At 47.7% G+C, this 27,414-nt stretch overlaps 1 protein-coding gene across 3 annotated transcripts in view; it reads right to left on the reverse strand.

Annotated features, from left to right (window-relative positions):
- Nucleotides 1-731: 731 nt before the first annotated feature.
- The window catches only part of ZCCHC24 (zinc finger CCHC-type containing 24), a 178,737-nt gene continuing 152,054 nt past the window's right edge, over nucleotides 732-27,414 (reverse strand). Inside the window, exons 3-5 of one of the 3 annotated variants that reach the window (XM_038744436.1) lie at nucleotides 17,727-17,891; nucleotides 13,113-13,195; nucleotides 9,624-10,005 (exon numbers count right to left, since the gene is read on the reverse strand). In XM_038744436.1, the coding sequence (XP_038600364.1) occupies nucleotides 9,990-10,005; nucleotides 13,113-13,195; nucleotides 17,727-17,891 (264 nt within the window). In that variant the 3' untranslated portion in view covers nucleotides 9,624-9,989. Of the gene's footprint in view, nucleotides 933-9,623; nucleotides 10,006-12,567; nucleotides 13,196-17,726; nucleotides 17,892-27,414 lie in introns of those variants that run through there. The other 2 variants (XM_038744435.1, XM_038744437.1) reach the window with 2 other exon arrangements.

Here is a 27,414-nt window from a genome sequence, read left to right on the forward strand (position 1 = left end):
GTTGCAAACATCTCCTTTTCCCCTGTCCCCAGTCTCCCCAGCCCCCCAACCCTGACCTCGCCCTCTCCTCCCTCCTCTCCCTCCTTTCCAGAAAGCTTTATGGATGGTCAGGACCCTCAGAGTTCTCCTTTTCCCCAGACCTCATCCATTCCTTGAGGATTCCCTCTGGAGCTCCCCCGACCCCATCATCACTGCCCTGGGCTGGAAAGTGGATGGCCGGAAGACCTGAGAAAGAGGGAGCAAGGGCTCTTTCAAAACCCTCCCAGCGGGGTGCGAAATGCTATTAATGGAGGAGGAAGGGTGATGGGAAGAGTCACCCCCTGTCCCAGGTTGAAGGAAGAGAATAGGTGTCTCTAGAGGGGTCCAGAGGCTGCCCAGAACGGGCTTCTCCCCGGGCCTCGTGTCCCATGTCATCCCATTCCCACCAACCCCACTTGCCTTGGAGAAAAACAGCACTTCCGCTCGCTTCACCTGGCCAGGAGAGCTGGACCGTGTAAACAACCAATTAGAAACCATTCCAGAGGCGGCTCCATTGTGAACGCTGTCAGTAACACTGTTTTCATCAAATACAAAACGAAACCCAGAGTCCTATAAATACATCTTGCACGTATACACAGGAAAAGTGTTACATTCTGTTAACTGGAAGGCATATTATTAGTTTATAGATAGTAATGTTGGAAACGTTTCTTTCGTTTTAGTTTAGTTTGTGTGTCGTTGTTGGCTTTTGATGGTGTGTTCCTGGATGTCCCTGACACCAGAAGGTGTCAAAGGGAGGCAGGAAGAGGCAAGGCAGGGAGTCAGCACCATCTCCAGGAGATTTATTGCACTCGACGGCAGTAGTAGCCCAAGACTTTGCACTTTTCACACAGATGCTGAGGGTGTTCCTTGCTCTGGTCTGAGACATCAAGGCCATCTGGCTTTTCCAGCGGTCTCTGGAGTGAGAAGGGATGGGAGGAGAGAGGGAAAGTGGTGGGGAGAGAGGGAGAGAGAGAATGAGAGTAGTGAAATCAACAAACCTGCTTCACCTTCATAAGTCCAGATCCTTTTCCTGCCAGTACTGAATCAGGTCATTTACAGAGGATTGGCAGGAATAAAGCCCCCCACCGTTTCCCATGCAGCTACTTCCCCCGCTAGATTGTAAACTCCTTGAGGGCAGGGATTGAGTTTGTGCACTCTATTGTATTCATTCATTTCATTCAATCGTATTTATTGAGTGCTTACTGTGTGCAGAGCACTGTACTAAGCGCTTGGGAAGTACAAGTTGGCAACATATAGAGACGGTCCCTACCCAACAACGGGCTCACAGTCTAGAAGGGGAAGACAGACAACAAAACAAAACATGTGGACGGGTGTCAAGTTGTCAGAACAAATAGAATTAAAGCTAAATGCACATCATTAACAAAATAAATAGAATAGTAAATATGTATAAGTAAAATAAATAGAGTAATAAATCTGTACAAACATATATACAGGTGCTTTGGGGAGGGGAAGGAGGTATAGTAACACTGCTCTGCCCACAGGGAGAGCTCAATAAATACCACTGATTAATTGATTGCTTGATTAAATGCTCCCTCCCTGACCCAAGATTGGGAACTGCTAATTCTGGGATTTCACATGGCCCTGCCCTGGTCTGGTTCACCCCTTCAACACTTAACCAGAGAGGGGGTAACTCCCCCCCAAAATGAAGACTTCTGGAAAATTACTTCAAATCTTCCTATGGAGGGAACAGGCCCAACATGAGGTAATGAGGCACAGTGAAGTGAAGTGGCTTGTCCAAGGTCACACAGCAGACAAGTGGTGGGGCCGGGATTAGAACCCACGTCTTCTGACTCCCAAGCCCGTGGTCTTGCCACTAGGCCACGCTGCTTCAGTAATAATTATGGTATTTGTTAAGCACTTACTCTGCACCAGGCACTGTACTAAACGCTGGAGTGGATACAAGCAAATCAGGTTGGACACAGTCCCTCTCCCACGTAGAGCTCACAGTCTTAATCCCCATTTTCCAGATGAGGTAACTAAAGTACAGAGAAGCTAACTGACTTGCCCATAGTCACACAGCAGACAAATGGCAGATCTGGGATTAGAACCCAGGTCCTTCTTACTCCCAGGCCTGGGATCCAGCCACTAGGACCTGCTGTTTCTCATTGGTGGTCAGGGTTCAATTCCTAGAGTTTCTTTTGTTTCTTTATTCCTATGAGCAACCAAACAGGACTTCAGAGCCACCCTAAGCTCTGTGCAAGCTCCCTGAGGGCAGGCCCTGTGCATTTGGCTCCAGTGAACTGCCCCAAGAGCTTAATCCAGGGCTCCAACATGGTAAGTGCTCCAAAACTCCCACCGAGTGATTGATCAAGTATGACACGGACATGGGGAAATGAGTGAAGCCCCTGAAATCATGCAAATCAAAATTATGTCTTCAAGGTGTAACAAGCAACGCCCGGTCCCTGCCCGCCTGTGATCGGAGGGACTCTCAGATGCAGGGATGGCCAACCGAAAGGCTAGCGATCGGATGGAGCAGAAGGAGAAGAAGCCAATCTGCCCCATAAGCCTGACGTCTGGCTCGTCGGGCCCTGACAAGAGAGAGTTGACGGTATTTTTATTTCTACCTACAGAGCTCTCTGCAGAAAAGCAGGTCCCCAGACAGAGCAGTGGGGAGAAATCACAAAGACCCCAAATACCCTCAAAACACCATCGCTTTCCTCATGCAAAGGAGGACACTTCAGCCAGACCAGCGTCAAGGAAGGAGGAGATGGGATAGGCCTACTGTCCACAATGCTAGCAGAACCAACAATAAAGGCTATTTGCCTTTGAAGGACCACTTGACACTGGAGGCTGCCCTGTCTCTTTCAAGCTGATGGGCACTATAGCAAGACAAGTCAGCAGGGTGGCAGGCGGGTGGGTGGAGAGAAAAGAGGGATTAATGCCCAGGTTCAGTTTAGGCTGGAGCCACAAGAAATGATAAACATTTGTAACTCTGCTGCTTTGATAGGCATGGACTTAAAAGACAGGCAGGCTGGGGCTGGAGGGTCAGGAGAGAGTTTGGAGATGCTTGGAAAGTTATTGAGTTTCTTCATCATAATGGCATTTATTATCATTATTATAATTGTGGTATGTGTTCCTTCCTCTCCCCCTCGTCCCCCCTCCATCCCCCCCATCTTACCTCCTTCCCTTCCACACAGCACCTGTATATATGTATATATGTTTGTACATATTTATTACTCTATTTATTTATTTATTTTACTTGTACCTATCTATTCTATTTATTTTATTTTGTTAGTATGTTTGGTTTTCTTCTCTGTCACCCCCTTCTAGACTGTGAGCCCACTGTTGGGTAGGGACTGTCTCTATATGTTGCCAGCTTGTACTTCCCAAGCGCTTAGTACAGTACTCTGCACACAGTAAGTGCTCAATAAATACGATTGATTGATTGATTGATTGTTAAGCAATTACTATGTGCCGAGCACTGTACTAAGTGCTGGGTTAGATACCAGACAATCAGGTTGGACACGGTCCCTGTCCCACATGGCACTCACAGTTTAAGTGGGAGGGAGAACAGGCATTGAATCCCCATTTTAAAGATGAGGAAACAGGCATCAGGAAAATAAGCGACTCATTATTGTTATTACGGTATTTTTAAGGGCTTACTGAATGCCAAGCACACTTCTGAGTGCCGGGGTAAATACAAGCTAATCAGGTAGGACACAATCCCTTTCACTCATGGGGTTCACAACCGAAGCAGGAGGGAGAACTGGTATCAAATCCCCATTTTACGGATGAGGAAAAAGAGACACAGAGCAGTTAAGCGAATTACCCAAGGTCACACAGAATCAGATCCAGGGTTTTGGAAAGGACTCTGGGCAGAGAAAGAGTCCACCCCAATTCAGATTTAGTCCTAGAGGGTGAGGGAAATGGGGGTGGAGGGGGGTCTAATGGAGCACCTCTCTCTCTGGAACTCTCTATGCCTGAAACATAGAGCTCAGGACTCCAGCTCTCTCCATGGCTTGGCCAACACTGACTTTCCCAGCCTTCCTGAAAGATATGTGTGAGGATGAGAGGGTTGGGGGTCGTGAGAAGAAGCATGGCTCAGTGGAAAGAGCATGGGCTTTGGAGTCAGAGGTCATGGGTTCAAATCCCGGCTCTGCCAATTAGCTGTGTGACTTTGGGCAAGTCACTTCACTTCTCTGGGCCTCAGTTGCCTCATCTGTAAAATGGGGATTAAGACAGTGAGCCCTCCTGTGGGACAACCTGAACACTTTGTAACCTCCCTGGCGCTTAGAACAGTGCTTTGCACATAGTAAGCGCTTAATAAATGCCATTATTATTATAGGGGAGAGAATGGGGCATTTGGGGCAGGAAAAAAGGGCTCAGTTGGTGTTGCAGGTGGTTTGAGCAGAGGGAGAGAGAGCCCTGACCATCTGCAGGCCATTTAGAAATTCCCATCTGATTAGTTGTTGGGTAAGAAGAATTGCTACTTCCGACAAACCGCTTCCTGACTTCTCGGAGAAGGACCCTACTGGGACACCCCTTCTATCTCCTTCCCCTTCTTTAGGAAAGCCCCTCAGCTCCCAGAGACCAGATCTTGCCTGCGGTTAATCCGTCCTTCTTTCCTCAAGGATTCCAAGTAATCTTAAAGCCGAACTGATCCCTTACATAAGACCATGCTTCCCCTGTTCCTCCGCATGGGAGGGAGGGAAGACTGGGGAGGGAGACCCTCACTCTCCCCTTCTCAAATCCTGCTCCCCTCTGGATACTGATTGCCAAGCTTCATAGCACTCTTGTGGAAAGAGAATGGGCCTGGGAATTGGAGGAACTAAACTGGAACACTTCAGTCCCAGTTTCTTCTTCTGCCAAATGGGGGTAATAATATCTGTCTTCCCCAACTTCACGAGGATGCTGGGAGGGGAAGGTAAGTAACAGGAGAAGTAATGTGGAAGCCCTTTGCGAATACCAGCGTTATACAAAAGTAAGCTATGAAGATAGTCTCTTCTTATTTCTCTTTTAGTTGAGGTGGGAGTGAGGGAAAGTTCAGGTGACCGAAGGGTTAATAGAGGCCCCTGTGTCCCTGAGCTACTCTGGTAGCCCAAGGACCACTAGGGTTGGCCCAGCCTCCTCCGGGTGCCCTCCAGCCCTGATTAAAGAGAAAATTCCAGTGTTTGTTGACAGAAGCAGCCTTCTCTTCCTCTCACTCAAGGCCCTGGGAATCATTTTCCCTGGAAAAAGTGCAGATGACACTGGGAAAGCCTCCTAACGAGAACAGCTTCTTGGCCCCTGGTCAGAGGCCCTACCTTCTCCGCAGCCACTCTCTTCCCACAGAGGCTGGGCTCAGCTCTGCCTGATAGGCCACGCAGGCTCCAGTAATGCTCTTTCAGGCCTCCCTCGGGTGCCAGGGAAGGGGAGTCGAAGGAGGCCTAGGGAGAGACGGGGACTGAGCCTTGAGGTCCAGATCAAAGGTTAGTGGGAAGATGCTGGAACCTTCTCTGGGGGACAAGAAAGAGGGGCGTTTGGATTTCTGCCAGGTCACCGTATCACAACTCTTATTATTATTTTATAACGATTACTCCAGCAGAGGCCCTGGCTACCAGCCAAGGGAAGTTCTCATCTTCCTGATTCCAAAGAGCCAAACTGGCCAGGAAGGGCTGGGGTTTCGCACTTTATTTCCCCCCTCCCATCCCAACTCCCTCCCCGCAAGCCCCAAACTGTGGAGGCACTGGTCTGTGCTGACTTAGCCTCAGCCTCCGGGGAGATTGCTCTGAAACAAATCTCCCTGAGAGTTGCTTGCCCGGCCTCTGTCTTGAGGCCGGGCCAGACATCTATGGTTCTGCCTGGGCAGAGGAGAGAAAACACCCACCAGTGATGGGAAAGTTTGTTGAGGGGAAGATAGGAGCCAGCTGCAGAGAGGGAGACTTTCTCCTCCTTCTTCCCTCTTCTTTTCTCTCACCCTTCATCCCTTGCTTGACCCACCTCCCACCCTCTGTCAGCCTATTATTATTATTATTATCATTATTATATGTTATTTGTTAAGCACTATTTGTAAAGCACTGTTCTAAGCACTGGAGTAAATCAGGATAGACTGAGTCCCTGTCCCACGTGGGGCTTACAGTCTAAGTAGGGGGAGGACAGGGATTAAACCCTCATTTTACAGATGAGGAAACTGAGGCACAGAGCAGTTAAGTGACTTGCCCCAGGTCACATAGCAAGCAAGTGGCCTAGCCTTGCCAAGGTGGGCAGGGCTCCAGAGTCAGGGGGCCAGAGGGGGTGGGGAATTCAGCTGGTCAGTCAGTCAGTCGTATTTATTGAGTGCTTACCATGTGCAGAGCAGTGTACTAAGCGCTTGGGAAGCAACATGGCCTAATGGCTAGAGTCCCAGTCTGGGAGTCAGAAGGACCTGAGTTCTCCTCCCAGCTCCGCCACATGTCTGCTGTGTGACTTTGGACAACTCACTTCACTGTTCTGGGCCTCAGTTCCCTCATCTGTAAAATGGGGATTAAGAGTATGAGCCCTATGAGGGACAGGGACTGTGTCCAACCTGATTATCTTGTCTCTACATCAGCACTTAGTACAGTGCTTGGCACATAGTAAGCACTTAACAAGTACAATAATAATAATAATAATGTGTCCCTGAGCCTCTCGTCTGCCTCAGAATCCCCAAAGGTAGATTGGTAATAATTGCTCCTCCTTCTGTTTCACAAAGGGGGGCTGTGAAGATGAACAGAGGGGCATTTTTTCTATGTCCCCTGAATTTCTTGGAAAAAGTTGCAGTTGGAAATGTTTGTTTACGCAACGGTCTAAGACGGATTTTAAAGAAACAGAGACATCAAGGGGTCATCTCTTCCTTCCCCTGGCCTCAGCTCTCGTCAGGGTTCAACTCGACTAAGAAAGTTGGCAGTCTATTCAGGTCATCAAGGCCGAGCGCTGACTCTTATAATAATAGTGATAATGGCATTTATTAAGTGCTTACTATGTGCAAAGCACTGTTCTATCAATCAATCAATCAATCAATCGTATTTATTGAGCGCTTACTATGTGCAGAGCACTGTACTAAGCGCTTGGGAAGTACAGATTGGCATCACATAGAGACAGTCCCTACCCAACAGTGGGCTCACAGTCTAAAAGGGGGAGACAGAGAACAGAACCAAACATACCAACAAAATAAAATAAGTAGGATAGAAATGTACAAGTAAAATAAATAAATAAATAAATAAATAGAGTAATAAATATGTACAACCAATATATACATATATACAGGTGCTGTGGGGAAGGGAAGGAGGTAAGACGGGGGGATGGAGAGGGGGACGAGGGGGAGAGGAAAGAAGGGGCTCAGTCTGGGAAGGCCTCCTGGAGGAGGTGAGCTCTCAGCAGGGCCTTGAAGGGAGGAAGAGAGCTAGCTTGGCGGATGGGCAGAGGGAGGGTATTCCAGGCCCGGGGGATGACGTGGGCCGGGGGTCGATGGCGGGACAGGCGAGAGCGAGGTACAGTGAGGAGATTAGTGGTGGAGGAGCGGAGGGTGCGGGCTGGGCAGTAGAAGGAGAGAAGGGAGGTGAGGTAGAAGGGGGCGAGGTGATGGACAGCCTTGAAGCCCAGGGTGAGGAGTTTCTGCCTGATGCGCAGATTGATCGGTAGCCATTGGAGGTTTTTGAGGAGGGGAGTAATATGTCCAGAGCGTTTCTGGACAAAGATAATCCGGGCAGCAGCATGAAGTATGGATTGAAGTGGAGAGAGACACGAGGATGGGAGATCAGAGAGAAGGCTAGTGCAGTAGTCCAGACGGGATAGGATGAGAGCTTGAATTAGCAGGGTAGCGGTTTGGATGGAGAGGAAAGGGCGGATCTTGGCAATGTTGCGGAGCTGAGACCGGCAGGTTTTGGTGACGGCTTGGATGTGAGGGGTGAACGAGAGAGCGGAGTCGAGGATGACACCAAGGTTGCGGGCTTGTGAGACGGGAAGGATGGTAGTGCCGTCAACAGAGATGGGAAAGTCAGGGAGAGGACAAGGTTTGGGAGGGAAGACAAGGAGCTCAGTCTTCGACATGTTGAGCTTTAGGTGGCGGGCGGACATCCAGATGGAGATGTCCTGAAGGCAGGAGGAGATGCGAGCCTGGAGGGAGGGGGAGAGAGCAGGGGCAGAGATGTAGATCTGGGTGTCATCAGCGTAGAGATGATAGTTGAAGCCGTGGGAGCGAATGAGGTCACCAAGGGAGTGAGTGTATATTGAGAACAGAAGGGGACCAAGCACTGAACCTTGGGGAACCCCCACAGTAAGAGGATGGGACGGGGAGGAGGAGCCTGCAAAAGAGACTGAGAAAGAACGACCAGAGAGATAAGAGGAAAACCAGGAGAGGACGGAGTCTGTGAAGCCAAGGTCAGATAACGTGTTGAGGAGAAGGGGGTGGTCCACAGTGTCAAAGGCAGCTGAGAGGTCGAGGAGGATTAGTATAGAGTATGAGCCGTTGGATTTGGCAAGCAGGAGGTCATTGGTGACCTTTGAGAGCACAGTTTCCGTGGAATGAAGGGGACGGAAGCCAGACTGGAGGGGGTCGAGGAGAGAGTTGTTGTTGGTGTTGTTGGTGTTGTTCTAAGTGCTGGGGAGGTTACAAGGTGATCAGGTTGTCCCATGGGGGGCTCACAGTCTTCATCCCCGTTTTACAAATGAGGAAACTGAGGCACAGAGAAGTGAAGTGACTTGCCCAAAGTCACACAGCTGACAAGTGGCAGAGCCGGGATTTGAACCCATGACCTCTGACTCCAAAGCCCGGGCTCTTTCCACTGAGCCATGCTGCTTCTCTTGTGTGCCCGGGGTTGAAAAGAAGTCTGGCAAAGGGCCTACTCATTCTAGATCTTCCTTCGTATTCCCTTTGTGTTTGATTTCCATGAGACTCTGAACTGGAGGTGGGGGGAAAGGAGGGTGGACATGGAATTCTGAGAATATTTGCTACAGGGAGAGGCTTACATTTTTTGCTAATGGCATTTGTTAAGCACTTTCCATATCCCAGTCACTATAATAAGCGCTGTAGTAAATACAAGGTAATCAGGTTGGACACAATCCATGTCCATTGTGGGGCTTGCAGTCTTAATTCCCAATTTACAGATGAGAGAACTGAGGCCCAGAGAAGTTAAGTGACTTGCCCAAGATCACAGAGAAGACACGTGGCGGAGCAGAATCTAGGTTCACTGACTACTAGGCATGTGGTCTTTCCATTACGCCACTCTGCTTCTTTGAACTTTGAACTCTCCTACTTAGACTCTGAGCCCCATGTGGAATAGTCACTGTGTCCAACCTGAATATCTTTTGTCTACTCGAGCACTTAGTACAGTGTTTGACACATAGTAGGTGCTTAAAATGTACCATGAGAAACAAAAAAAACAAAATTTGATGATCTTTGTGACAGTAGGTGAGATTGGGTGGGGAGGGGTGTGCTAACAAAAACTTTGTAGCCCAGATAGACTATTTCTATCTGATTAGTTTTGAAAAGTGTGTTTGACACACTTTCAAGCCTGGCCTATCCTCCTGTTAAAGATCTTCAGGCAAAGAGCTTTCCTGCCCCACCTTCAATAACCAGTTTGGGAATTTGGGGCAGAGAAGCATCAAGATATATTGATAGGAAAAAATGTTGCAAAATCACGGCCCAGGCAACAAGTAGAAATTTATTAAGGGGGGGATTCGGTGGGGGATAATCACACATGATTTTCACCAATAGTCCAATCAGGTCTTATATTTCACTTTCTTGTTTTCCTTTTTAATGGCCAGTGCTTGCTGGGGAGATGGAGTGGGGTGTGAGGGGAATAGATGAGTGTCGTGTCTGTATTACCACACTTCAGTTCTCTCTTGGATAAGAGGAAAAGTGACTCATGGTGGGAAATCAATCCCACTTTGGCTTCCTGCAGGTATCACTTCGGAGGAAAGGGGATGCCATATCTGTTTATTTTGCTGCTAAGATTCTTATGATGTTTGCGGCACACACATCTGGCTCTTGGCTCCTCCTCTGACCTCCATGCCTATATAGCCACCAAACTGGGGAAGCAATAAAGTGGAGAATATGGGGAGGAGACATAAGACTCAACAACAACACTCTCCTCGACCCCCTCCAGTCTGGCTTCCGTCCCCTACATTCCACGGAAACTGACCTCTCAAAGGTCACCAATGACCTCCTGCTTGCAAAATCCAATGGCTCATACTCTATACTAATCCTCCTCGACCTCTTAGCTGCCTTCAACACTGTGGACCACCCCATTCTCCTCAACATGCTATCTGACCTTGTCTTCACAGACTCCGTCCTCTCCTGGTTCTCCTCTTACCTCTCCGGTAGTTCATTCTCAGTCTCTTTTGCAGGCTCCTCCTCCCCCTCCCATCCCCTTATTGTGGGGGTTCCTCAAGGTTCAGTTCTTGGTCCCCTTCTATACTCAATCTACACGCACTCCCTTGGTGACCTCATTCGCTCCCACGGCTTCAACTATCATCTCTACGCTGATGACACCCAGATCTACATCTCTGCCCCTGTTCTCTCTCCCTCCCTCCAGGCTCATATCTCCTCCTGCCTTCAGAACATCTCCATCTGGATGTCCGCCCGCCACCTAAAACTCAACATGTCGAAGACTGAACTCCTTGTCTTCCCTCCCAAACCCTGCCCTCTCCCTGACTTTCCCATCTCTGTTGACAGCACTACCAACCTTCCCGTCTCACAAGCCCGCAACCTTGGTGTCATCCTCGACTCCGCTCTCTCGTTCACCCCTCACATCCAAGCCGTCACCAAAACCTGCCGGTCTCAGCTCCACAACATCGCCAAGATCCGCCTTTCCTCTCCATCCACACCGCTACCCTTCTCATTCAAGCTCTCATCCTATCCCGTCTGGACTACTGCATCAGCCTTCTCTCTGATCTCCCATCCTCGTGTCTCTCCCCACTTCAATCCATGCTTCATGCTGCTGCCCAGATTGTCTTTGTCCAGAAACGCTCTGGGCATGTTACTCCCCTCCTCAAAAATCTCCAGTGGCTACCAATCAATCTGCGCATCAGGCAGAAACTCCTCACCCTGGGCTTCAAGGCTGTCCATCACCTCGCCCCCTCCTACATCACCTCCCTTCTCTCCTTCTCCAGCCCAGCCCGCACCCTCCGCACCTCTGCCGCTAATCTCCTCATAGTACCACCTCGTTCTCGCCTGTCCCGCCATCGACCCCCGGCCCACGTCATCCCCCGGGCCTGGAATACCCTCCCTCTGCCCATCCGCCAATCTAGCTCTGTTCCTCCCTTCAAGGCCCTACTGAGAGCTCACCTACTCCAGGAGGCCTTCCCAGACTGAGCCCCTTCCTTCCTCTCCCCCTCGTCCCCCTCTCCATCCCCCCCATCTTACCTCCTTCCCTTCCCCACAGCACCTGTATATATGTATATATGTTTATACATATTTGTTACTCTATTTATTTATTTATTTTACTTGTACATATCTATTCTATTTATTTTATTTTGTTAGTATGTTTGGTTTTGTTCTCTGTCTCCCCCTTTTAGACTGTGAGCCCACTGTTGGGTAGGGACTGTCTCTATATGTTGCCAACTTGTACTTCCCAAGCGCTTAGTACAGTGCTCTGCACACAGTAAGCGTTCAATAAATACGATTGATGATGATAAGATAGCAATGGTAACTCATACACTGAGAGGCCTACCGGACTGGGAGGAGTGAAGATAGGTAAAATTTGGTGGGAACACTGGGAAGATGGGGGGACCTGCTGTGGATTGACTTAGGCTCACAGACTCCAAAGTTGCCAGCCCCTAGTAATCATAAAAATAACATTTGTGGTATTCGTTAAACATTTACTATGTGCCAAGCACCGTACTCAGCACTGGGGTAGATATACAAGATAATCAAGTCCAAAATGATGCTCACAGTCTAAGTAGGAGGGAAAACAGGTAATGAATCCCCATTCTGGAGATAAGGGAACTGACTTGCCCAACGTCACACAGCAGCTAAATGGTGGAGCCGGGATTAGAACCCAAGTCTTCTAACTCTCAGGTCCTTGCTCTTTCCACTAGGCCATGCTGCTTCTCTACTATTCCCCAGGCCCACAGAGTTTAGGGTGTTGCATAGAAAAGAGTGGCACTGGCTCTTCAATACCTGACATTTAAAGAAATGTATAGCACCCATCCCTAACCCCCCACCCTAAATAGCCTTCCGCTCTCCTCATTTGCTCCGCGTCCGGATGATTTCTCCTGGAGAAGCTGGATGGAGCTCACGGAGAGACCTGGTGAAACCTCCTGCTCACCCTCCGGAACCTGGCAGGTGAGTTTGGGATTTTAGGCCTCGGAAGTTATTCTATGGTCTGGGGAGAGGGGGATGAGTTTCTAGATGCTGGGACCGAGTAGTTTATAGCACGGAGAGGCAGCTTCACAAGCAAAACCTGTAGGTGAGGGAATATGGGACTGGGCGTCAGGAAATCCATGTTCTAGTCCCAGCTCTGCCTCTGGCCTAGTGTATGACCAAGGGCAAGTCACTTTATCTCTCTGGTCCTCAGTTTCCTCATCCTTAAGATGGGGATAAAATAGATTGTGAGCCCTACTAGCACTTAGCACATAGTAAATGCCACAGTGATTACAATTATTAAGGGTATGATACCCATTTTGGAATGAGAATGATGAACTTATAATGCTTCTTGGCCCCTCACAGAAACCCAGAAAGTAGAATCCCAAATATCATCCGGAGTTTATAGGAAGGGAATGGTCTTGGGGGTCATCCCTCAATGTTCCTTTTTCCTTATTCCATGTTCCAACCTATAGCTTTGCTTCAGGGGAGCCCTTCACAAGAGACTCTATTCCTCATCCCTTAGTGCTCCACACATCCCTTTCTTCCCCACAATATCCCTGATTTTTTCCATGGATAAAGATCCCCAGATCCCAAGGGGAGGGAGGATACTGATCTTGATCCTTGCTCTGACTCTACAGGGGGTCCTGCCTAAAGTTTCCCTTTGAGCCTCACACTCCTAGTGCTCCCTCAGAGAAAGGAGATTGAGGTCCAGGTGAGGAGGTTATGAAGATGTTAAAATTCTCCACTAAAGCACTGAACAGACAGGATTCATTGACCCTAGAGGTCAACAGAAAGGGGAAACAGAGGTTAGTTCTTGCTTCATAGGGACCTTGCACGTGGAGGTTGTGGAGGTTGACTGGAAACAGACATGGTTCCAAGTCTCGCCGCCCAACTCCCACTGTGGACACGAGTCTGCAGAGACATGGACATCATCATCATTATTATTGTTATATTTGTTAAGCCCTTACTATGTGTCAAGCCCTGTTCTAAGCACTGGGGTAGATCCAGGTTAGGTTGAACAATGTCCCTGTCCCACTTGGGGCTCACTGTCTAAGTAGACGGGAGAACAGGTATTAAATTCCCATTTTGCAGTTGAGGAAACTGAGGCACAGAGAAGTGACGTGACTTGTCCAAGGTCACACAGCAGACAAGTGGCAGATCCTGGATTAGAACTCAGGTCCTCGGACTCAGAGGCCCGTGCTCTTTCCACTAGGCCACGCTGCATCTCATGGATGTGGACTGCAGAGACATGGCACCTAAAGCTATCTTGAGCAGTATCACCTTTGTACTGTTGTCTGTCTTCCCCTTCTAGACTGTGAGCCCGTTGTTGGATAGGGACCGTCTCTATATGTTGCCAACTTGTACTTCCCAAGCGCTTAGTACAGTGCTCTGCACACAGCAAGCGCTCAATAAATATGATTGAATGAATGAATGAATGAAAGGGACTCATGTCAGTGGGACATTAATGGACCCAAGAAGGAAAGAGTTCCCACTGCTGCCGCACCAGCTAGATCCGGGATGTTAACGTCCCATCTTTTCTCCATTTCCTGAAGCAGGAGAAATGGACCTAAAAGCCAAAATTCCAGACCTCAGAATCTGGGATATCCTGCGTGATGGAAGCTTTTTTCATTCCCTCAATGAGCTTTCCTCATTCCCAGGCAAGACCTTGCTCTCTCAGTCCTTTCAGCAGCTTCAGTTTCAGCTCCATGATCACCATGCTGGTGACTGGGGAAGCAGGAAGAAATACTCTCTCCACAGGATAGCTCACCAAATGGGATAGCCCAGAGCCCTGGGCGGTGAGACAAGGAATCAATCCTGAGGGTTTTCCTCGATCTCCCAGAGATGTCAAAGAGTATCTCACCAATCCCACTTTTCAGTCCTTCTCAACTGTTCAGGGATTGTTTTCAGCCTGGAATGCCCCCAAACTTCCAGCTCGTGCACGGAAATGAACCTGCAGACTGGGTTTAAAAATGAAAAGGAAATGGAGTAGAACCCAAAGTTCCTCCCTTCCAACTCTCTAGGCATCCAGGGTGACCTTATTCCAGATCACCGAATATTCCAAAACTTCCAGCTCTTATGTTTGAAATGAACTTGAAAACTGGGTCTGAAAATAATAATAATCCTGGTATTCGTTAAGCGCTTGCTTTGTGCCAGGTACTATACTAACAAAAGGAAATGGAGAAAAGCCCAGGGCTCTTCCCTTCTAACTCTCTAAGCATCCAGGATGACCTTATTCCAGGTCACTGTTGAAGGCTGAAGAGGAACAGAAATCTTCTGTGTGCCCCGTCCAAGAGAATTAGTCCCAGAAACAGAACCACGACAGGGACATCAGAGTGGGGGGACCCCGGTGAGATCGGGAGTCACCAATATCAAGGAGGGAATCTTTGAATTCTTGGCACTGCCTGAGTAGAGGCAAAATGACTGTCCACATGATATCATTTTAGTCTGGAGCATCATAAAAGACCTCTCCCTTTTTCTACTTCGGGGACTTGCAAATTGAAACTTTCCAGCAGCACCATTCAGCGTTTTAGAAAAGGGGAGAAAAATTGTTTAGCCAAATTTCTGGCTCCGCTTCGAATGATGGATGATCCCGGGATACTGGGTGGAGGAAAGCCCGGGCCAGCTTTCTCCCATCACTCCACCATCCCCCTGGCTTGACCCCCGGCCCTCTCTGTCCGGCCCTGCCTCGGGAAGACTTCTCCGAGAGACAAGCAAAAGGGGAGATAGCGGCTCCGTCTTGCTGGGACCGGTCAGTCCCTCCAACGGGGCCTGAAAATATTTGTTCATGGAGCAACTTCTTCTGAGGGCGGATGGGAACAGGATCCTAAGGCCCCTTTTGAGGTTTTCCTGGCAAACTGAGTTTCTGGAGCTGCAGCCCTCCGTGGGGGTGGCCAGCGGACTGAGCTCTGCTGTTTACTTGCGTGTGGAGAAACAGTAACCATGAGAACCGCATCGGGACTCTCGGCGCTCCAACCAAAGGGAATTGAGGACAGATGAGGAATGAATCAGGCTGGCTGGTGGGATCTGGGCCAGGATCAACTCAAAAAAAAACACTGCCCTAGGAATCCTGCCCTGGATGGACTTCCCGTGGCCAGTTTGGGAGGCTAGGGAATCCTACTCTTACTTGCCTCTCCTTTCCCATCTGAGGCTTGCGAGGCCAGAGTGCAGAGAGGTCCAAGGGCCCCGGGAGTGTCTAATGATACTAATTATCATAATAATAGTTTTCTTATAATAATTATAATAATAATTGTGCTATTTGTTTTAAGTGTTTATTATGTGCCAAACACTTGGCTGAGAGCTGGGATAGACCCAGAAGAATAAAGCTGGACGTTGTATTTTTCACACATGGGTTTTATGATACTAATTACAATAATAATAATCTTCTTATTGTTATTAATAATAACGATTTTGCTATTTGTTTTGTTAAGTGCTTACTATGCGCCAAGCACTGGGTTGAGTGCTGGGGTAGGTAGAGAAGAGTAAGGTGGGACATTGTCTTTTTCACACATGAATTTCACTGCCGAAGTCGGAGGGAGAACAGGTATTGAATCCCCATTTTACAGGTGAGGAAACTGAGGCACAGTGAGGTGATTCGCCCTAGGTCATGCAGTGGGCAAGTAGTGGAGCCAGAATTAGAACACAGGTCATCGGACTTCCAAGCCCATGCTCTTTCCATTAGGCCAAGTCTGAAGTGTTGGGATGAAGGATACTTGGGGAAATCTAGGGCTCCTTGCATTGCAGTTAACTGGGGACTTGGGACTCTCCATTAAGCTCCATTTTCCCCTGACCAATAAATCAGGGAACCAAATGCTCATTTACCTGCTTGGTGGAGGGATGGGGGAGAAGGGGAAGGTGTGGCCAGAAATGACCCAAGTTCGACTAGCTCCATTTTAAATCAAGCCTACTTTCAGAGTTTAAATTCCATCCTATGGGTCCTTCAGAGAAGGGAGATTGTCACATCCTCGACTCATGCCCTCCCTCCAGTAGGAGACTGTTCCTCTCATCTTTGGTCTGCTATGCCTCAGCATGGCCTAGTGGAAAGAACGGAGGCCTGAGAGTCATGCCTGCAGTGTGACCTTGGGTAAGTCACTTAACTTCTCTGTGGCTCAGTTTCCTCAACTGTAAAATGGGGATTCAATACCTGTTCGCCTTCCCATTTAGACTGTGAGATCCGTGTGGGACAGGGATGGTCTGACCTGATGACATGGTATCTACCCTTGAGCTTAGAACAGTGCTTGACACAAGTAAGTGCTAAACAGATATAATAATAACAATAATAATAATTATAGTAACAATAATAACAGCATGGTGTAATGAATAGAGCATGGCCATGGGAGTAAGGCGGCCATGGGTTTGTTCATTCATTCATTCATTTAATTGTATTTAAGCACTTACTGTGTGCACAGCACTGTACTAAGCACTTGGAAAGTACAATGCAGCAATAAAGAGAGACAATCCCTGCCCACAATGGGCTTACAGTCTAGCGGGTTCTAATCCTGATTCCTCCATTTGTCTGCTGTGTGACCTTGGGCAAGTTGCTTCACTTCTCTGTGCCTCAGTTACCTCATCTGTAAAACGGGGATTGAGACTGTGAGCCCCATGTGGGACAGGGGCTGTGTTCAACACCGTTTGCTTGTATCCACCTCAGCGCTTAGTACAGTGCCTGGCACATCATAAGCGCTTAACAAATACCATAACTAATTATTACTGTTAATCCTCACGGTTACTCCTTGAGGCTGGGTGAGTAACATAAACTCTATTCCCTTCTCCTCCCCCTCCTCCTCAATCAAGCAATCAATAGTACCGATTGGGTGTTTACTGTGTGCAGAGCACTGTACTAAGCACGCGGGAGGGTACACTACAAGAGCACTGGTAGACATGTTCCCTGCTCACAAGGAGCTCACAGTCTAGCCCTCCTTCCCAACTCCCATTTTACAGGTGAAGCCCTCAGAAGGGAAGGGAGAGAAGGAAGGGGGGTAGGATATGAACTCCATACTCCAGCTTCTTGGCGCAGTCTCCTCTCCTTTTGTTCTTGGGCTTCTTGAAGACAGGGACCATGTCTCCCTAGGATAATGTTGGACTCTCCCAAGTGCTTAGTATGGTGCTTCACGGACTAAGCATTCAATAAATACCATCGATTAATTGGTTGTATTTAACGTTTTTGCCTGGCTTTGCCGTCTAGGCTTTGTCCCGCTGGCCAAATGCATTCCCAAGGGAGCCAGGGGCGAGGTGATAACAGCGTGAAAGCAGACCTCCGGAAAAGCTACCTTGAGAGCTACTACCTCGACAGGAAGTGAGAAGGAACAGTGATTATCCACCCCACCCACTTTTTCAGGGCAGGAATACTGAGTCCCTGAGTGGCTAATCGCCACTGTTAGAGTTGAGACTACAGCGGTCAGCTCTCTCGCTTCTTTCTTCCCCAAACGCCCCTCTGACCACATACCTGTTTGTGAGGATACACATTGATGTGGCACTTGATACATTCTTGGCCCATGTTGGCCCAGGAGTTTCCACTCATCCATTTTCTCTTGCACTTGGGGCACTTGTACTCCCCAAAACATCGCTTCTTGCCCTGGTACGGAGTCAGCCCTTCACCTTTGGGGCGAGCCTGTAGTCAGAAAGGGAATGACAGTTAGAATCTGACTGGTGTGGCCAAATTCATTCATTCATTCAATCGCATTTATTCAGCGCTAAATGTGGGCAGAGCACTGTACTAAGTGCTTGGGAAGTACAAGTTGGCAATTCATAGAGACAATCCCTACCCAACAACGGGCTCACAGTCTAGAAGGGGGAGATAGACAACAAAACAAAACAAGTAGACAGGCATCAATAGCCTCAAAATAGATTACTAGAATTATAGATACATACACATCATGAATAAAATAAATATTTTAAATATTTATAGATGTATAGATACATACACATCATGAATAAAACAAATATGTACAAATATACACAAGTGCCACGGGGCAGAGAAGGGAGTAGAATAGAGGGAGGGAGTAGGGGTGATGGAGAGAGGAGGAGGAGCAGAGGAAAAGGGGGGGCTCAGTCTGGGAAGGCTTCCTGGAGGAGGTGAGCTCTCAGTAGGGCTTTGAAGTGGGGAAGAGAGCTAGTTTGGCAGATGTGAGGAGGGAAGGCATTCCAGGCCAGAGGTAGGACATGGGCCAGGGGTCAATGGCGGGACAGGCGAGAACGAGGCACAGTGAGGAGGTTAGCGGCAGAGGAGCAGAGGGTGCGGGCTGGGCTGGAGAAAGAGAGAAGGGAGGTGAGGTAGGAGGGGTCGAGGTGATGGAAAGCTTTGAAGCCAATAGTGAGGAGTTTTTGCTTCATGCAAAAGTTGATAGGCAACCACTGGAGATTTTTGAGGAGGGGGGTGACCTGCCCAGAGCATTTCTATAGAAAGATAATCCAGGCAGCAGAGTGAAGTATAGACTGAAGTGGGGAGAGACAGGAGTTTGGAAGATCAGAAAGGATGCTGATGCAGTAATCCAGTTGGGATAGGATGAGAGATTGCACCAAATGCACAGGGGCCCAGTCCACATTTTGCAGCAATGCTCTCTCCGTCCTCTGGCCCCGTCCAACTAGCCCAGGAGCCCCGATTGCCACGATAAACCAAATCCGGAGGACAAAGAAGGCAGAAAAAAGACCCCTTTAATTTCTCACCAGGCTTACTATTTTGTCTCCGTTGGTTGCAGCCTGAAGCTATTAGGCTCTGGGCAGGTGGATAGGTGGTTTTCTCCCGGGGTCCAATGGAGACTAAACCCACTGGTAGCAGCTATGGCTCTCCATCTCCCATTCAACCAATCAATCAATCGTATTTATTGAGCACTTACTGTGTGCAGAGCTCTGTACTAAGCTCTAGGGAGAGGACAATATAACAGAGTTGAGTTTATAGTCTGGAGGGGCTTATTGCAGCCCACACACTTCACTACTTTAGAACCAGCTCGCTCCAGTGCTTAGAACAGTGCTTTGCACGTATTAAGCACTTAATAAATGCCATCATCATCATCATCATCACTGTGTCCCAATCTTTTTTATGTCACCAGCGACCCTTTCCCCACTCCCTCCCCTTCCATATGCACCAGATCATCACTCCCCTACCTTCAAACCCTTATTCAGTTCATACGTCTTCCAAGAGGCCTTCCCGACTAAGCCTTCTTTCCCCGACTCCCTCTCTCTTCCTCACTGTCTACGCACTTGGATCTGTACCCTTTGGGTATTTCATATTCACCCCACCCTCAGACCCACAGCACTTGTGTACATATCCGTAAATTATTCATTTATATTAAAGTCTGCCTCCCGCTATAGATTATAAGCTCGTTGTGGGCAAGGAGTATGTCTGTTTATTTTTATAGTGTACTCTCCCAAGCGATTAGTACAGTGCTTTGCACACAGTAAGCGCCCAATACAATTGAATGAATGAATTAATTAATGTAAGTTCCTTGAGGGCAGGAAATGTGTCTACCAACTCTGTTATATTGTACTTTCTCAAGCAGTTAGTACAGTGCTCTGCACAATAAATGCTCAATGAATACCACTGACCATTTGATTTCTTAACCCACTCCAGAGTCCAAATCTAAGTCATCTCCATCAACAGCAGCATTTATTAAGCACTTACTGTGAGCAGAACATGATACCAGGTGCTGGGGAGCATATTTTTGCTCTCATCTTGCCTCTCTCCCTGTAGGCAGCTCTGAGCTTATCGCATGCCACCCAAACTCTGGCGCTAGAATCACTTCCATCAAACTGCACTTTGGCTTCAGGAAGCTACGGCAATACCTGAATGCCAGACAGCTGATTAAGGTTGTAGCTCTTCAAGAGAAGAGGTTGTGGCTTTTTTATTTACTAATAATTGAGGTGCTTACTTTGGGTCAAGCACACTGGTAAGCACTGAGGTAGATACAGTCAGATCGACACAGTCCTTGTCTCCCATTCACAGTCTACTGTAGAAGGAGAACGGGTATCGGATCTCTCACTGGAAACTGAGGCCCAGAAATGTTGAGTGACTTGCCCAAGATCACACAGCAGGCAAGTGGCTGCCTGGTATTAGAAACTGAGTGCTTAGTACAGTGCTCTGCACACAGTAAGCACTCAATAAATAGAAATGAATGAATGAACCCAGGTTCTCTGACTCCCAGATGGGTGATCTTTCCCCAAGGCCTTGCTGGGGAAGTCAAATAGTTTTGATGATTTCCTCTTCCCCAACCCCAGTTGTGATCTGCTCCAACACTGAGTTGGATCCCAAATTCTCATCATGAATTTTCCTCCCTTCTTTCTCCAAAATGAGGCATGAGAAACAAATCTGTTAGATAGGGTCAAACACTCGGGTTTTTTTTTTTTCTGAAGATCTCGACCTCACCTGTCTGGCTGCCAACCTCTTGCCCAGATCCTCCCTCTGGCCTGATCCACCCTCCCTCCTCAATTCTGACAGTCAATCACTCTCCCCACCTTCAAAGCCTTGTTGAAGACACATCTCCTCCAAGAAGCCTTCCCCAACTAAACCCTCCTTTCCTCTTCACCCAGTCCCTTCTGCACCCCCCTTGTCCTTGGATTTGTAGCCTTTATTCACCCCTCTCTAAGCCCCACAGTATTTATGTACATATCTGTAATTTAATCCTTTATATTAATGTCTGTATGCTCACTGTGGGCGGGGCACATGTCAATCATGTTCACAATATCACTAAAATCTGCCCTTTCCACTCCAACCAAATTGCTACCATATTAATATAATCACTTGCCCCATCCTGCCTATATTCCTGTATCAGCCTCCTTGTCGACCTCCCTGCCTCCTGTCTCTCCCCACTCCAGTCCATACTTCCCACTGCTTCCCGAAGAGTACACTATGACAATAAACAGACACATTCCCTGCCTACCTGGACCTCTGCACACAGTAAGCGCTCAATAAATACGATTGAATGATTGAATGAATGAATGAATGGATGAATGACCTTGCAGTCTAGAGCAGGAGACAAACATTAATATCCAGACCTGAATGAAGACGTTCAAGACATGATTTCCCATTCCTCGAGAAACTCCAGTGGTGGCCCAACCATCTCTGCATCAAACAAAAACTCCTCACCATTGGTTTTAAAGCATTCAATCACTTTGACCCCTCCTACCTCACCTCACTACTCTCTCACTACAACCCAGCCGACACACGTCACTCCTCTAACTTTAACTTTCTCACTGTGCCTCAGTCTTGTCTATGTCATCGCTGACTTCTAGTCCATGTCCTGCCTCTAGCCTGGAATGCCCTCCCTCCTCAGATTTGACAGGTAATTACTCTCTCCCCTTTCAAAGCCTCATTGAAGGCACATCACCTCCAAGAGCCCTTCCCTGACTAAGCCCTTCTCTCCTCTTCCCCCACTACATTCTGTGTCACCCTGACTTGCTCCCTTTATTCATCCCCCCTACCAGCCCCACAGCCTTTATGCACATATCTGTAATTTGTTTATATCAATGTTTGTCTCCCCCTCAAGACTGTAAGGTCCAAGTGGGCAGGGAATGTGTCTGTTTATTGTTATTGTGTACTCTCCCAAGCACTTGGTACAGTGCTCTGCACACAGTAAGCACTCAATACATATGACTGAATGAATAAATGAATACCGTGTGACCTTGGGTAAGCCACTTCTCTGTGGCTCAGTTTTCTTATCTGTCAAACGGGGATTAAGCCCCATGTGGGACAGAGACTTGTGTCCAACCTAATTAATTTGCACCTACCCCAGTGCTTAGTACAGTGCCTAACAAACACCGTAAAACAAAAGATCTCTGCCTGTGATTCTTTTCTTCTGCAGCAAAGGACAAGTTATGTCCCCCTATAGAACACAGTTATAGTGGCATCAAATGTAAATTACTGGAAGGTGGGGCAGGTCTGTAGGGAGGATGAGGGAGAGGACTCCGAATCATTTTAAAGATGATGTATTCCGGAGAGGAGGGAGAGGGAGAGGAGAGAGAAGGGAAGAGAGGGGTCGAGAAAGAGAGAGTGATTTCCACACTGTAATTAAAAAGCCACACTTTCCGGAGTTGGGATTCATTAGTGCAAACTCGGGGTTGGATGGTATTGGTGACCGCAGGGGAGGGTGGCCTCAGGCCCATGGCCTGTTAGATTTAATGTCCTCCAAACCCAATTCCCACCATATCTGGCCAACTCCTGCCTCTGCCAAGCCCAGGGGAGAGGTCAAATGCAGGGCCGCAGGGTCGTGTTTAGGCTGCGTGGGCCTCCTCGGTTGGACTGGATTATTATTATTTGATTTATTATTTTGGTATTTGTTAAGCAACTACTATTTCAAGCAGTGTTCTAAGCTCTGGGGTTAGTACAAGATAATCAGGTCCTTCTCGTTCATTCAATCATATTTATTGAGTGCTAACTGTGTGCAGAGCACTGTACTGAGTGCTTGGGAAGTACAAGTTGGCAACATATAGAGACGGTCCCTACACAACAACGGGCTCACAGTCAAGAAGGGGGAGACAGACAACAAAACAAAACATGTGGACAGGTGTCATCAGAATAAATAGAAATAAAGCTGGATGCACATCATTAACAAAATAAATAGAATAGTAACTATGTACAAGTCAAATAAATAGAGTAATAAATCTGTACAAACATATACAGGTGCTGTGGGGAGGGGAAGGAGGTGGGGGGGGGATGGGGAGGAGGAGAGGAAAAAGGGGGCTCAGTCTGGGAAGACCTCCTGGAGGAGGTGAGCTCTCAGTAGGGCTTCGAAGGGAGGAAGAGAGCTAGCTTGGCAGATGTGTGGAGGGAGCGCGTAGTACAGTGCTCTGCACACAGTAAGCGCTCAATCAATACGATTGATTGCTGATTCCAGGCTAGGGGGAGGATGTGGGCCAGGGGTCTGTCCTTCAAGTCTAAGTAGGAGGGAGAACAGGTATTAAATCCCCATTTTACAGGTGAGGAAACTGAGGCCCCGAGAAGCGAAATGACTTGCTCAAGGTCACTCAGTAATAACTTGGCAGAGGCAGGATTAGAATCCAGGTCCTGACTTCTGGGCTAGACCATGCTACGTCAATGATGTGGATGACTGGATTGTGAGGGTCTATCCCCCGGGGGCCCGGAGCCTCCGACTACACTCTTCCAGAACACCTGGGTGCCGCCTGGTCTAGTAGATAGACCATGAGCCTGGGAATCAGAAGGACCTGGGTTCTAGTCCCGTCTCCACCACTTGTCTGCCGTGTGGCCTTGGACAACTCACTTAATTTCTCTTTTCCTCAGTTACCTCAACTGGAAAATGGGGATTGTGAGTCTTATGTGGGACAGAAACTGTGTCCAATCTGTACAGTGCTCAATAAATACTATTGAATGAATGAATATCTTGTATCCACCCCAGCGCTTAGAAGAGTGCCTGGCACATTTATATATATATATATATAATGGCATTTATTAAGCGCTTACTATGTGCAAAGCACTGTTCTAAGCACTGGGGAGGTTACAAGGTGATCAGGTTGTCCCATGGGGGGCTCACAGTCTTAATCCTCATTTTACAGATGAGGTATCTGAGGCCCAGAGAAGTTAAGTGACTTGCCCAAAGTCACACAGCTGACATTTGGCAGAGCTGGGATTTGAACCCATGACCTCTGACTCCAAAGCCCGGGCTCTTTACACTGAGCCATGCTGCTTCCCCAAGTGCCACATAGTAAGCACTTAAGAAATACCAAGAGAAGCAGTATGGCTTAGTGGGTAGAGCACGGACTTGGGAGTTAGAAGGTCATGGGTTCTAATGCCGGCTCTGTCACTAGTCTGCTGAGTGACCTTGGGCAAGTATTTATGTATATATATATATATATATGTATATATGTTTGTACGTATTTATTACTCTATTTATCTTATTTGTACATGTTTGTTCTAATTATTGTATTTTGTTAATATGTTTTGTTTCCCCCTTCTAGACTGTGAGCCCACTGTTGGGTAGGGATCGTCTCTATATGTTGCCAACTTGGACTTCCCAAGCGCTTAGTACAGTGCTCTGCACACAGTAAGCGCTCAATAAGTACGATTGAATGAATGAATGAAAAGTCACTTAACTTCTCTGGGCCTCAGCTACCCGGTCTGTAAAATGAGGATTGAGACTGTGAGCCCCACATGGGAGAGGGACTGTGTTCAACCCAATTTACTTGTATCAACCCCAGCACTTAGTACAGTGCCTGGCACATAAAGTGCTTAACAAATACCATTATTATTATTATTCTTACCACAGTTTATTATAACAATAATTATTATTATTCCTGGCTTTTGCCCTTCCCTTTTGGGGAGCATCTCCACTTTATGTCCCTCTTTCTGTCATCCCGGCCCTACTGCACTGCCCAAGTACCAAAGTACTTGATACTTTCCCAAGCGCTTAGTACAGTGCTCTGCACAAAGTGCTCAATAAATATGACTGAATTGAATGAATGACCCAAGTAGAGTTTGAGCACCTATTTTATATAGCCTATTACTTCCTCCTACTTGTCATTTATCTAAATGTTGGTCTCCCCTGCTAGATTGTAAACTCTTTTGAAGGCAGGGGTCATGGCTCCTAACTGTACTGTTTTCTTCTAAGAGTTCAGTAGAGTGTTCTGCATTCAGAAAGTACTCAATAAATGTTATCGACTGATTGACTGACTTCCTGGAAAATGAATTAATTCATTCAATCATATTTATTGAGCGCTTACTGTGTGCAGAGCACTGTACTAAGTGCTTGGAAAGTACAATTTGGCAACAGATAGAGATAATCCCTACCCAACAATGGGCTCTCAGTCTAGGAGCAGTGTGGCTCAGTGGAAAGAGCCCGGGCTTTGGAGTCAGAGGTCATAGGTTCAAATCCCGGCTCTGCCAACTGTCAGCTGTGTGACTCTGGACAAGTCATTTAACTTCTCTGTGCCTCAGTTACCTCATCTGTAAAACGGGGATTAAAACTGTGAGACCCCTGTGGGACAACCTGATCACCTTGTAGCTTCCCCAGTGCTTTGCACATAGTAAGTGCTTAACAAATACCATCATTATTATTATTATTATTATTAGAAGGGGGGCTTACAGTCTATGCAATGGTTCTTCCTACCAGGTTGCCCAGTAACACTGCACTTTTATTATTCTATTATTATTATTATTATTGTGTCTGTTACTTACTATGTGTCAAGCACTGTTTCAAGTGCTGGGGTAGATACAGGTTAATCAGACTGGACACAGTCCCTGTCCCACATGGGACTTATGGGAAAACCTGATCACCTTGTGTCCCCCCAGCGCTTAGAACAGTGCTTCGCACATAGTAAGTGCTTAACAAATCCCATTAATAATAATAATAATAATAATAATAATAATAATGTTGGTATTTGTTAAGGGCTTACTATGTGCAAACCACTGTTCTAAGCACCGGGGTAGATACAAGGTAATCAGGTTGTCCCATGAGGGGCTCACAGTCTTCATCCCCATTTTACAGATGAGGGAACTGAGGCCCAGAGAAGTGGAGTGTCTTGCCCAAAGTCACACAGCTGACAAGTGGCGGAGCCGGAATTTGAACCCACGGCCTCTGACTCCAAAGCCCGTGCTCTTTCCACTGAGCCACGCATTATTATTATTATTATTAAGTAGGAGGGAGAACAGGTATTTAATCCCCATTTTACAGCTGGAAAACCGAGGCACAGAGAAGTAAAGTGGCTTGTCCAAGGTCACACAGCAAGCACTGGCGGAGCCTGGATTCGAACCCAGGTCCTCTGACTCTTAGGCTTATGCTCTATCCACTAGGCCACACTGTTCCTGCACTTTACCAACTCTTCCCAGCCAGTCTGGACTGGGGGGACCAGGTGACCCAAGCAGTGGTCAGAGCTAACCTGGGCCAGAAGCTGGTGTGAAACAGGCTCGAGGGGCTGATGAGCTCCCTCAGTGGGCTTACAAATTGGGGGGGTTGGGTGGGGCTTGCAGGGGATATTCATGCCTGTCTCCCCCTCTAGACTGTAAGCTCTTTGTGGGCAGGGAATGTGTCTGTTTTGTATTGTACTGAACTCTCCCCAGTGCTTAGTACAGTGCCCTCCCCCTTCTAGACTGCGAGCCCACTGTTGGGTAGGGACTGTCTCTATATGTTGCCAACTTGTACTTCCCAAGCGCTTAGTACAGTGCTCTGCACACGGTAAGTGCTCAATAAATATGATTGATCGCTCTGCATACAGTAAGCGCTCAATAAATATGACTAACTCTCCCCCATCCTGCCTCAAGGCAGTGGATTCTGCACTTGGAAGCAGCGTGGCACACTGGATAGAGCTCGGTCCTGGGATTCAGAAGGTCATGAGTTCTAATCCCAGCTCGGCCACTTGTCTACTGTGTGACCTTGGGCAAGTCACTTCACTTCTCTGTGCCTCAGTTCCTCATCTGTAAAATGGGGATTGAGACGGTGAGCCCCACGTGGGGCAGGGACTGTGTCCGACCCGATTTGCTTGTGTCCACCCCAGAGGTTAGTACAGTGCTTGGCACATAGTAAGCGCTCAACAAGAGAAGCAGCGTGGCTCAGTAGGAAGAGCACGGGCTTTGGAGTCAGAGGTCATGGGTTCAAATCCCAGCTCTGCCAATTGTCAGATGTGTGGCTTTGGGCAAGTCACTTCACTTATCTGGGCCTCAGTTACCTCATTGGTAAAATAGGGACTAAGACTGTGAGCCCCCCGTGGGACAACCTGATCACCTTGTAACCTCCCCAGCACTTAGAACAGTGCTTTGCACATAGTAAACACTTAATAAATGGCATTATTATTATTATTATTAACAAATGCCATAATTATGATTATGATGATGATTTGGAAAGAGCATTCTCCAAGCGAACACAGAAGCTGGGAAGGGGAGATCTATGCAATCTTCTGCATCATCTCTCCCTTCTATAGAGAAGCAGTGTGGCTCAGTGGAAAAGAGCCTAGGCTTCAGAGTCAGAGGTCATGGGTTCAAATCCTGGCTCCGCCACTTGTCGGCTGTGTGACTTTGGGCAAGTCACTTAACTTCTCTGTGCCTCAGTTCCCTCATCTGTAAAATGGGGATGAAGACTGTCAGCCCCCCATGGGATAACCTGATCACCTTGTAACCTCCCCAGTGCTTAGAACAGTGCTTTGCACATAGTAAGCACTTAATAAATGCCATCATTACTACTATTATTATTATT

Source organism: Tachyglossus aculeatus, chromosome 3, assembly GCF_015852505.1.
Source record: "Tachyglossus aculeatus isolate mTacAcu1 chromosome 3, mTacAcu1.pri, whole genome shotgun sequence".
NCBI classification, from domain to species: Eukaryota; Metazoa; Chordata; class Mammalia; order Monotremata; family Tachyglossidae; genus Tachyglossus; species Tachyglossus aculeatus.